This window comes from Diceros bicornis, chromosome X (assembly GCF_020826845.1).
Source record: "Diceros bicornis minor isolate mBicDic1 chromosome X, mDicBic1.mat.cur, whole genome shotgun sequence".
In the NCBI taxonomy this organism is placed as follows: domain Eukaryota; kingdom Metazoa; phylum Chordata; class Mammalia; order Perissodactyla; family Rhinocerotidae; genus Diceros; species Diceros bicornis.
The window spans coordinates 118,258,469-118,271,566 of NC_080781.1; the positions used below are offsets into that span (position 1 = coordinate 118,258,469).

The 13,098-nt window shown below is 34.4% G+C and overlaps 1 protein-coding gene across 9 annotated transcripts in view; it reads right to left on the bottom strand.

The window, feature by feature from the left end:
- Window positions 1-258: 258 nt before the first annotated feature.
- The window catches only part of SMARCA1 (SWI/SNF related, matrix associated, actin dependent regulator of chromatin, subfamily a, member 1), a 68,213-nt gene continuing 55,373 nt past the window's right edge, over window positions 259-13,098 (bottom strand). For 2 of the 9 annotated variants that reach the window (XM_058536682.1, XM_058536681.1), the window contains 3 exons: window positions 3,481-3,609; window positions 1,548-1,658; window positions 259-431 (listed from right to left, as the gene is read on the bottom strand). In XM_058536682.1, coding sequence (XP_058392665.1) covers window positions 360-431; window positions 1,548-1,658; window positions 3,481-3,609 — 312 coding nt within the window. In that variant the 3' untranslated portion in view covers window positions 259-359. The other 7 variants (XM_058536685.1, XM_058536684.1, XM_058536687.1 and 4 more) reach the window with 5 other exon arrangements.

Below are 13,098 nucleotides of genomic sequence, written 5' to 3' on the forward strand. Positions count from 1 at the left end.
ATTTAAAGTATGAAACAACAATAATACAGCTATAGAATCTAGGTTCTCTTTCAAAGCAGCGGCATATAAAACATAGAAAAGCTAAAACCTCAGCACAAGCTTCAAAAGAACAAGGACTGAGAGGATTTTGATGAAGACATGAAATGCACAAAATACAGTACACAAAAATACTAGAATGCATAAAATATAAAGCTACACATTTCAGGTAGAAAGCATTGTAAAATATATAAAATATGCAAGAAATCAAAACCAAAGAGATTTTTCTTAGAGTACCATGAATACACTGGAACTGGCAATTAGCATTTGAAGATGGGAACAAGAAAATAGCAGTTTCCCATTTAAAACTTTATTTCTAGGCTTTAGGATTTCACCTTCTTGACATCCTTCTTTCCAGAGCTCTCAGTAGCTGACTCTGCTTTTCTTTTCTGTGACTAAAATGGAAACAGATTTAATGTTCTGCTCCAATATGCACATTTTTAAATGGCCCAACAATGTTAAATCTAGGATGTAAATGCATTAAAAAAAAATTTTAACATGAATATTCACTTAAATGTTATACTCACAGTTAATGTTCTATATAGCCCAACAAACTATATAACCCAATGTAAAATAACCTTCAAAGATGTTTCTTTATAAGAAAAGACATAAAATACCCATCAAAAATAGTCATGAAGTGTCTACTTACACATGGTACTATAAATGTACTCTTATTTTAAAGAACTACTTAATACTTAAAGTTTTCTGGGCAAAATGTTATTTATGAGTGTATTATTTTTAAAAACCTTATGATAAATGTTAAAATACCATATTTCATATATTCCAGGATGCACATTTCTTTCCCACTTCAGCATCTCTGAAATCAGGATGCATCTTACAACTGACGACAAAGTATAGTTACTTGGCAGCAGTTTTTCTTAGTGGTACATAAAATAATGCTATGTCTTACAATGGAAGCATCTTAGACTTGATGAAATATGGCAGTTTACTTAATGACAGTCAAATAATATGATCTATTCAGGAGTATATTAAACTGTGGCTATATAAGGCAACCTGACTGGATTACAGTCAAGTCATCTTATTATTCAACAATTAACTTATTACTAAGTAAACCAAGTAAAGCTTTGCTGTCTGCTCAAAGTTCTTATTTGCACTCACAGTTCCACAAAGATCAGAAACTTATTTGATCAAATCAGAACTCCCAGTTTCAACCTCAGCCCCATCCCAACCCACCCCGGCCCTCTCCTACTCCCCACGATAACTCTAGTCTCAATTCAAAGGATTTTACTTGCATTATACTTCTGCTTAAAGTCACGAGGAATTTTTTAAAATACTGAGCCCTGTTACTAGGGAGTTCCTAACCATATGTTCTACAAACAAATAGGAAACGTGGTTGTAGTGTAATTCTTCTTCTGTCAAAAACAAATTAGCATTTCATAAAACCGGTTTTTATAATAAGTAGCACTATGGCATTAAACATAATATAGGCATTTTAATTATGTAAAAAAATGAGATCTACCTAAAAGTTAGGAAAATGCTGAAAATTTTACCATTGGAGTTTTAGTTGCCCGTTTCTTCTTTTCTGCTCTCTCTCTTTCCTCAATTTCCATATTTTCTTTCTCAATCAATGAAATCAGAGTATTACAGCGTCTCTGGAATTCCTAAACCAAATAATAAAAGACGTAATTTCTGCAACCTAGGCATAATCTTTAAAAACTGACAATTCTTTAATTGTATCATTTCTGTGGTACAAGATTTCTAAAGTTGATATTCTTCAGAACAATATTCATACAGGGTATTAATAGATTCCACCAAAAATATGGGGAGGGGTTAAATGTCATTCAGTGGGTGAATGGGTAAACAAACTGTGGTACATCCATACCATGCAATACTACCCAGCAATAAAAAGGAAAGATACTATTGGTACACACAACAACCTGGATGAACCTCAAGGGAATTATGCTAAGTGAAAAAAAGCCAATCTCAAAAGGTTACATACCATATCATTCCACTTATATAACATTCTTGAAATGACCAAAGTCTAGAAATGGAGAACATTTCAATGGCTGCCAGGGGCTAGGAAAAGGGGGGAGAGTGGGTGTGACTATAAAGAACTAGCACAAGGGAGTCTTGCGGTGGTGCTGGTTACACAAATCTACATGTGATAAAACTGCATGAAACTACACACACACACAAGTGCATGTATAACCCATGAAATCTGAATAAAATCTGTGGATTGTACTAATGTCAATTTCCCGGTTGTGATATTGTACTATAGTTATGCAAGATGTTAACTTGGTGAAGGCTGCATGGGACCTGCCTGTACATTTCTTTACAACTTCCTGTGAATCTATAAAGATTTCAAGGTAAAAAGTTAACAAAAATCATATAAACAAACAAAAAAATAAGGGGTTGTTCTATTGCCAAAGTAAGTTTTGGAAGTACTCAGTTTACAACAGTTAAACAGATCTCTTTACTACAGCGCTTCTCAGAGCCTTTAAGTTCCTGATGAGCACTGTCAACCACTGGGTAGGAGATGTACAATGCAAGCAGTTCCCAAAGCTATTCAACCAACAGAACTCTCTTCTCATAGGACATCTTCTGGGATCAGAGTTCTGAGGAGCACATCTCAGAAAACACTGCTGAATTTGTTAATTCGGAGCAAACGATAGCTGAAAGATTTTGCATTAACCTTGCCACTACCTATATTTCACTGCCAGCAAATCAATGCGTCTAAACTATAAACGTTTTTTATGAATGTATGGTAAACATTAAACATATGATTCATTAACATGGACACTCATATATATTAACTCTGTATACTTTGCTGTATTTTAAAGGTAAGTAATACTTTAATATTAAAAGATAAATATTTTAAAATATGATTCTTTTTCTGTATAAGCAAAAACGTCTGATAAAATACAAAACAGCTAAACACTCAAATGAAAATGTAGGTTTATCGGCAATTAAGAACCTCAACAAAAAAACAGTCAAGGTACAAGAAGAGAAAACATAAAAAATTAAAATGTCCAAATATTTTAAAAAATTTCACTCAAACTAATGATCAAAGAAATGTAAAGTAAAACAATGCCATCTTTATCAAATTAGCAATAATATGTGCATGCATGTGTGCATGTGTGGTGTGTGTATCCAGTGTGGGAAGTAAGATGGTAAAATGGAAATTCTCATTCACGGCTGATGAGATACCTATTATGGACTGAATTGTGTCCCCTTCAAATTCATTTGCTGAAGCCTTAAACCCCCCACAATGTGACTGTGTTAGGAGACAGGGCCTTTAAGAAGGTAATTAAGGTTAAATGAGGTCATAAGAGTGGGGGCCCTAATCCGATAGGATTGGTGTTCTTATTAAGAAGAGGAAGAGACACCTAGAGATCTCTCTCTCTTTCTACACACGCACAGAGAAAAGGCCATGTGAGGACACAGCGAGAAGGACCATCTACAAACCAGGGATAAAGGCCTCACCAGAAACCAACCCTGCTGGCGCCTTGATCTTGGATTTCCAGTCTCCAAAACTGTGAGAAATTTCTGTTTAAGCTGCCCCATCTGTGGTATTCTGTTATGGAAGGCCAAGGAGACTAATACACTACTTTTCTAGAAAGCAATTTGGGAATATCAATGAAGCATCTTAAAAATTTCATACCCTTTGAACTAACAATTTCACTCCTAGGCACTTAATTTAAGGAAATAAGAGATGTATACAAAGATTTACAAAAGAATGTTTAAGACAGTGTTATTTTTAGCAGGAAAATATTGGGAAGTAAATTTTTGGTAATTTGGAATGGAATACACAGACACATCTTATTATATACATATATACACAGAAATAGCTGAGAGAATATTAACTACAACGTTACTAGCGGTTAACAGTAGCTGTCTCTGAGAGTAGGACCAATGGTAACTTTTATTTTCTTCTTCATACGAGTCTGTATTTTCCAAATTTTCTGCAATGAACATTTAGGTCTTGGGCAATCTGTAACGTTTTTAAGAAATGTCAATTTTTTTAATACAGTTTTATCTTTTCAAATAAAAGCCAGAAAAATTCCATACAACACAGGAAATGTTACATACAGAAATATTATCAACTATCCAAGCATTTTCTACTCTTTAAAATTCAAATCCTCCTTCAAATTTCAAGGAGGCAGAAAACCAAAGACAGTTTAGCCAGAAAAAATTCCTCATTAACAAATTATTAACTATTAAAAATAACCTTACAGAACATTGGTACATTCAAGTTTCTCATGCATCCTCAAATCACCCAAGGTTAAGTAACTTAGGGAAAATAACACTGGAATTTTCCTTACTTACCAAAACAATAGTGGTATCTTTAATATGCAGACCAAATACTCTTCATAACTTCATTCAATAACACACATACAAATTAAACAGCATGTTATTCAATTTATCTATTATAGAAAGGGCTAAGTTACCCCTGATGAGATTTGACTATTGGTTTCTAGGGAGACTTAGAGTCTTTATGTGAAGCTGATTCTTGAATCATTAAGCTATATCCTCTGGCTATTATCATTCTCAATAAGTAATAGTTGCCTGTGACTGCAGATACCTTTAGATACATTTTCATCGTTCATATGGGTGATTCAGGAAAAAAACTAATACTTTTGAGATAGTCTTATATGCAGGGAATTAGAATATCTCAAAATAATTATAAATAGACTGTATAAGTTCTTACTTTCACTCATTTTAACCTGTCACTAACTACTCCAGACACAGAAAAATAATCTCTCTAGAGAAATGCACCTTGGAATGGGCGAGTATGAATGTTACATTCCTAGCATAGGTAATATCATTTTCTCTATATACCAATCCCTTTTTTATTCACGTGCTTAAAGACTGCCTAACTAAACAGATGGTATCATAAACAGAACACTAGCTAAAAGCAGAAATTACAAGGAGAAAGGCCAGATTACCAATAAAACAGTGATTCACTTTTTGAATAACTAAGTGACTATGAAATGACCATGAGAAGTTTCATGTCAAAAGCACTTTCACCTTATATAATTTCTCCTTTCACATACATTTTCTCCTAGACTCATACTTCTTTATCTTCCTATTTTTCTGGGGTTACAGGGAGTAGTTCATGTGGTCTCAAATGTTTCCACAATTCTGTAGTCTAGTTAACACTTTCTCTCACCATTTCTCCATGCTGGATTTAGGAATGAAGTTGGAAGGAGAAAAATAAAACACAAGAGGAAGAGAGGATATGCAAAAACAATAAAGACAACAGAAGGGAACAGGAAAATGACAAATGGAAAATTGTTTTGCAGTGCTAATAGCTGTGACAAAAGAAAAAAAAAGTATTCTGTGTTCACACGTGTGGGAAAAGCTGGATTTTAAAAAGGTTATACAAATTTCTTCATGGCAGGTCTTCTCAGAGCTTTTAGCATTCTAATGTAGATTGGAATTGTCAAGGGCAGGATTTAGTATCAGCACTACCCAAACCTTCTGAACACAGAACCCTTGTCTTGCTTATCATCTATTTGTATATCCTGGAACAATGTTTGGTAGAAACCAACTTGGGAAATGCTGTGCATGGTAAGAGTGATGAATAAGGCCAAGTTTGGATCAAAGTACAAAGAAACTAGTAATGAAGAACTAAGGAATTTTACTTAATTCAGTTGACAAAAGGATCTCATTGATGATTTTTGAGCAGGTGGAATGATGTAATCAAAGGCATATTTTGTACTTGGAAATCTTCCCTTGATACAGATTTTCAATAGTGGGAGTTCATAAAATCATAGACTCTCAAGATTAGAAAGGACCTTTAAAGATCATTCAAGTTGATGCCTGAATCCCTTCTACCAGGTCCTTGCTAATTAGTTGTCCAACCTGTCTGAATTCTTCCAATGATGGGGTACTCACTACCTCCCAAGGCTGTCTAGTCCACCTTTGGACAAGTTAAGCATGTTCTCTTATGCAAAGCTACAATTTGCTACCTTATAGTTTCCAACACTTGGTTCTAAGTCTAACTTTTGTAGTCACAGAGAACAAGCTGATTCTCTCTTCTGTATGACAATACTTCAAATATTATGTCAGCTATTATGCCTCCATCACAATCATCAACAGACTCCCTCCAAACACCCCTCTTTTAGGCTAAATAGCGTCTCCCTTTACCCGTCCCTCATTCAACACTTTTCTTAAAGGACAATTTAACACATAGCTACCCTTGGTTGTACTATTTCTTTCAACCTTTCCTACACATTCTTTTAAACCAGGGGTCAGCACCTCTTTTCAGTAAAGAGCCAGATAGTAAATATTTTCGGCTTTGCAGACCACATGGTCTCTATCACAACTACTCAGCTCTGCTGTTGTAGCATGAAAGCAGCCGAAGACAACACATAAATGAATGAGTGCGGCTGTGTTCCAATAAAACCTTACTTACAGATACTAAAATTCGAATTTTGCATAATTTTCACATGTCACAACATAGTCTTTTATTGTCTTTCAACCATTTGAAAATGTAAAAACCATTCTTGGCTCGCAGGAAGTACAAAAACAAGTGGTGGGCCACGGTTTGCCAACCCCTGTTTTAAACTACAGACTTTAGATTTACTTTAAACAAATTGTGCTGCCTTGGGTTTCCATATCTTTTTAATGGTTTATGATTCTAGTCAACACAAAGTCATCCGAGTTTCAACTTTTGAATCCTAAGATATGTATCTCTGCCTTTATTTAATAAATGATGGAATGTTTGCAGTGAGCGGGGCTGCCCCTTAGTGTGTGGTGAATACCAATCGTGCCGGTCACCAAGTTCAAATATCCTTTGCCCCAATACACAGCTTCAAAGCACCAATTCAAAAGGCACAGAAAGCATGAGTAGACTTGAAGTGATTTACTGAAAGAGATTAAAGAGGCTCCACATTACGTTTCCTATGTACGGAAATCCTAGACACTGAGCCTGCCTAAGTCTGAATGGCAGAAGATCTGCGCCCGCTATGGTTCTAAGTCAAAAGCAGGTGAGAGAGCAAGGGCAAAAGAGTAAACTGCACTCCATATCTGTGTCTCTAAATTTGTAGCTGTTCTATAAAGTCATAATTTTCTTCTACAGTTCTTTGTAAAGCAAAATGGGTGTTTTTTTTCCTCTTTTGCTCTTTTATAAACTCCCTATACCTTACCTACAGAATCAATACCTTCAACTATACATTTTGTGGTAATTTCCCAGGTTCTTTGTCACTTTGGAACCTCTATCATGCTAACAAAAAGCAATGACATTCTATACTAGAATCTCGGGGCCCAAGCACATTGGCAGTTAAATGAGAGTTAATATTCTAATAAATATTTCCCACATTTCTGAAACAAGTATCCAATGTTACAATGCTTTTACTTAACTGCTGCCGCTTAAACACTGATATTTATAAAATGTTATGTCATATCCTCACAAGATAACACATAATTATAAATACCTAAAATGTAGTCTTGTTAGTTATTTCAGACTGTTCGAACACTTCAGTCTTAAATCAAACACTATCGTCACTAATAAAACACATGATATTTACAACTGGCTATTCAAACAAGAATAAATGAAAGCTGCAGGGATGACAGCCAAATAAAGTCTATCATTAGAAAAAGGTAGATAAAAAGAAAAAAAAGCAAATATTTCTTCACATTCTTTCCAGATCTGATCCATCTGTAGAAGTCTATGAGATGGACGCAAAGTGAAGTACCAAAGTTCCATGCTCATTTAGTCACTGAATGCCTACTTTGTGCAAGGTACTATGCTGGTCCCTTTAGCTATAACCAACCACACTTGAAGGTTAAAAGAGCAGTAGTAAAAAATGACTCTGGGGCAGATGGTGATACATTACCCAAGGGAAGGAAAAAAAAAGATGAGGAACAGAGAAAAGATAGAGAGATAAATTTGGAATTATCAGCCTATAGTTGGTAGTTGAGGTAGACATTTGCCCACTTCCACAGAATGCTATTTCTAAAACGTCAATCTGATCGTCACTGACCTGAGAAAAATCTGTCAATAACTCCTTACTTCCTACAGACTAATGACCAAAGACTTCAATACAGTAGACAGAGCCCTTTGTAATTTGGCCGCCATCCATTTCCTCACCTTCCAGTACTTCCCTATGCATACCCTACCATAGAACCTACTCACGGTTTCTGAATATGTTGTGTTTGTTTATACCTTTGCATATGCTGTTTCCACAACCTGGAATGTAGTCCCACGGCCAACTCCTTTTAGTTTTTCAAGACTCAGTTCCAAGAAGGCCCTTTTCTGTGAAGCTATTCCTCTTACCTAACCCTCAAGGCAAAGATAAGCACTACTTCCGCTGTACATATCTTTACATAGGACCGTTTCAAAATTAAGGCTGAAAAGGGACATTTTTGTCTTTCAAGTGCATGAGTTAACAATATATCCCTATGAGCATAAATATATTGGGTTTTTAATATTTTAATAATTCTATAGTCAAGAAGAGACAATCAATACATTTTATAGTTCACCAATTTTACCAAAAATGTTCTAATTCATATTTATCACATTCCATTAAGAATGTAATACTCTAAAACATCAATATTAGCTGTTATCATACAATTAAGTACTAACATATAAAAATTGTAAGTGGCCTTCTTTATGAAATTTCCTAGACTATGCTGTATAAGCAACAAACAAAAGTAGTATTGCGACTACAGAATAGGTTGGAAATTTCTGAATTTGACTTTCATTTTTCTGAAGTATCTATAAAGAAAATCCTTCTCTGACTGGACTGATCATTTATAAAACATCCTGTGCTGAACTAATAACCTAATTAACATTTACAATCACTGATAAACCTATGAAAAGGGAAGCAAGCTAATAAAAAGCTATAGTGATTTTCTAAAAAGTATTTTTTTCTCTACAATTCTAATGAGGGATGTCATTTTCTTAAATTTTAAATAAGGAACACTTTCATTAATAATAAAGGTGTGATTTGAAAACAAACAATAATAACATGAAATTTTTATTACATTGCATACAACAGTGTGTGATTTTCTTTCTGAGATGCTATCAGAAAAATTCATTTAAACTACTAGAAAAGGCAGGGTAATTGTAATAACTAATTACTAATACTTTGACTCAACTCCAAGGTACATGGCCATAGGCAATGTGCACACAGCTTCTTGAGCTGGCTAAGAGAGGAAAGAAAAGAGGTCCCCAGAGATTAAAGGTATGTATTTTTTTTAATTAAAATTAAGAGTCAAAGCAACACTGCAAAGGATGCAATAAATGGTTACATCAAGAAATGTTCTTTATCTCAGAGAGTTAAATTCTGTTTTTTCTCCTTTAAGTACTTAAAAGGACCTAAGCAGGTCCAAGGAATTAGTGATTAAACTTTGGGTACTTTCCACATGTCCTTTCCAGTACACTGACTAATGTGCTAGATCTTTTGGACCTCTCAGAATCTTCTTACATCTCCCAGTCACGTTAGTCTGTCACTAAATGAATGGAGATAGTACCCTGGCATCCATTCCCTAAAAGGAATGGCAAGAAAATTAATGAGCTAATGTTGGTAAAGGGATTGGCAAGCATTTTATAAAAGGTACTATATAAATTCAGAGTATCATCATTTCCTCTTATAGCCATTTGGTCAAAGTCCTTTTAATTCTGATAGTTTTTGAATGTTCTCAGACTAAGACCCCATTATAATATATTTTTCTTAGAAGAAAAATGGTAGGATGATTCATATGCTCTGAGCTTAAAAATATAAATTGATCATATCCTTCCTACTTGTTTATGTAGTTCAATAGACACTGATTACTTACTTAAAGACCACACAAGTTCTCAGAGAAAGAAATCACAGTCTTTTTTTAGCACAGAGAAATGGAACTAAAACTCATTTTCTCTTTTGTATAGCTAGCATTTTTAAATGGAGAAGAGCCTCAAAGAAATCTTCAACCTTTAGCTGAAGGCTTTCAAAGTGAGGCATATTTAGAAGCGGAGGTTCACGCCTTTAAGCACTTTAAGACTATTAAGTCAGAAGCCATGGATTCAGTACTTGGAGATCTCTGAATAAAATATAACTACTAATGTGTCTACCTTTTTCTAAGTACTTCACAGTATTTATTGGTATCTCTGGGAAAGAAAAGAGTCATCTTTAAGGAAGATTACGTTTTTAAAGATAGCTTCTTTAGTAAGCTAAGTTTCAAGTTTAATCATTAGTAAGATTTTAATTTGAACACAGTGACACACTCACATAATGAATCAAATTACATCCTCTGGTTTTTGTTTTGTTTTCGTTTTTTTCAGTGAGGAAGATTGGCTCTGAGCTGACATCTGTTGCCAATCCTTCTCTTTTTTGCTGAGGAATATTAGCCCTGAGCTAACATCTGTACCCATCTTCCTCCATTTCGTATACGGGACGCCGCCACACATGGCTGGATGAGCGGTGTGCAGGTCCACGCCCGGGATTCGAAACTGCGAATCCCGGGCTGCCAAAGCGGAGCGTGCAAACTTAACCACTATGCCACTGGCCTGGCCCCCACATCCTCTGTATTTTTAAGATGGTATTTTTCAATGAAACAAATTATTTTAATTTCAGAAATCACAACTGCTCTTTCAAGGGGGAAGTTTCTCTTCCTAGATTGTGAATGTGATTCACTCACTATACAAGAACAATTACTTAAAATGAAGGGGGAAAGAGATCATCTGGGAACATTAATAATCCATTTCTTTAATTCCCTAATGATTGATATTATCATGAAATATTCCAAAAAGATGGTTCAAATGTATGCATATTTTAAAACATATTTCTTATACTCTAAATCCAAAAAACAGGCAAAAATTATCCAATAACTAGGAGAGAAATAAAAACAATATGATAGAAATTTAATAAACAAAAAAATTTGGATTAAAGTACTTAAATATGAAATAAACTATTACACGTTTTAAAGATTCTTTAGAAATCATAAATTCCACCCTCCGGAAGGTAATTAAGGACAGAGGTGTCTTCATTTTTAACAGACAACAAAATAAAGGTTTCATTTTGCAATCATCTATATGGTTAACATCTGTTCTTTGGAAAATATACATTAGAGATTTATATCTCTTAGTAAAGAAAGAAGTAAATGTCTTGCAGAAAGAAGATGGAGGATAAAAAGATTATTTACAAGGGAGTTCAGAGACATCTAGTGGTTGTTAATATATTGGGTTTTTTCTTGGAAGATGAAATAAGATTACATAGTTCTACAGTCATGTTCATATTACAAATAACATAAGATTTTCTTTGCATGTGTTTCATCCTACTGTTTTAGTCTAATGATTCCGGAAACTGAAAACAGCATTAAACTATCAACCTTTTAAAAAATTAGTAAAATATCACTGAAATAATACTCAAAATTCAGCAAATGTTACATCACATAAAAGGGCAGGTATGATCTAAAACATGATTAACCGACAAATGCAGGTAGGCAATTGTTTTTTACAAGTTATTGATGCTGCTCTAAATTAGATCATTACACGCATAAAATCCCAAATGGCTAAAAATGTTAAATGCATGGCTTTTGAAAGGAGTTCTCTGCTAAACATGGTCACAGATGCACCGAGCTAGAAGGCACCTTTTAAGGCCAACTAGCTCACTGTCAAAGTCTTCAGACAGTCAAAATAGAATCTCATTTTCAAGGCTTATAGAAAAGCTATTCTACATTGTTCTTCAATCATCTATTTCAGTGATGCAAAGAACTCTGTCAAACAACTCTTCCCTACATCCAACCTCAGTCCTTCATGCTACAGATTCATTCTTATCTTTTTTATTCTTTTCTCAATTCTTCCTACTGTATCTTATTAACATATACACACTGCATATTCTTTTGTACAAGTATAGCACTTTACATTTATCCCTATTAAATGTCATGTTGTGAGAGTCAACCCACCTATCATTCCAATTGCTCTAGTTCCTTTTGGATCTTGGCTTGACCCAAAGTATTTGCTAGCTCTCCCAGCATTATGTATTCCATAAACTTGATAGGCACATTCTAATAACAATCCAAGAACACTCTAAATTTGTGTTGAAGTTTTAAGAAATATCTCATCTTACAAAGCACCAAAATTAGCATCTTCTCTTCTTTTTATTCAACTTGAACTGAAAATATAAAATGAGTCAAACAAAATATTAAGCATTGCTTTGCATCCCTATGAACTTTTGGCCAAGAAAACATTTATGATAGATAGCAACTACTTAAGAAATATGTCCACTGTTTGGATTGTTAGTTTCCGGCTACTTTTAATTTTTAGGCTGTATAAATCTATTTTTGTCTTAATTACCTTGGCTGACAAAAGACTGATGATGCCAACATTAAAAATGTGTTGCATTTATTTCAATATCATCACGAACACTGCTAAGCAGCACTAGAATTTAACAGGAACACGATTCACATTAGAACGTAACGGAGTAACCTGCATGAAGCTAAAAAGAATACCTCTTCTACTTAATCATTCTCTGTCTCATAATATTCTTATAAACACTCAACTTAGGCAGCAATTCTTTCTCATTAAAAATAATTCCTTAAGTTATTCATATAGTCTCAAGTATCATCTGCCTAATTACAAAGGGGAAAATGTACCTTTAAAGCGGAGAGCTCTGGTGGTCACCATATTAACCAAGTGATCAAACTTATAGCATCACCAACGGTGTGACAACCTGACATAATGTGCCTCCTGATGTGATGCAATAAGAAGTACACGTCGCTTATGTCACATTCTTGCCAAAAATGTTTAACCATAATCTAACAATGAGCAAAGAATGAGATATATGTGGGACAATTTACAAGACAATGAGCCCGAGCACCTTAAGAAAATCATCGTCATGAAAAACAAAAAGTTGTAGATTGAAAGAGACTAAAGAGACTCAACAACCAATGCAACATGTGAACTTTGACTGGATCATCAATTTAAAGAAACAGCAATGAGAGACACTTTTGAGACAACTAGAAAAGTCTGTACATGGACTGTATACTAAATGACATCACTGAATCAATGTTAACATTTTCAGGTAAGATAACAGTATTGTGGCTATGTAGGAAAATGTCTTTATTTTTAGGAGATGAATGCTGAAGTATTTAGAGGTGAATACTCATGACGTC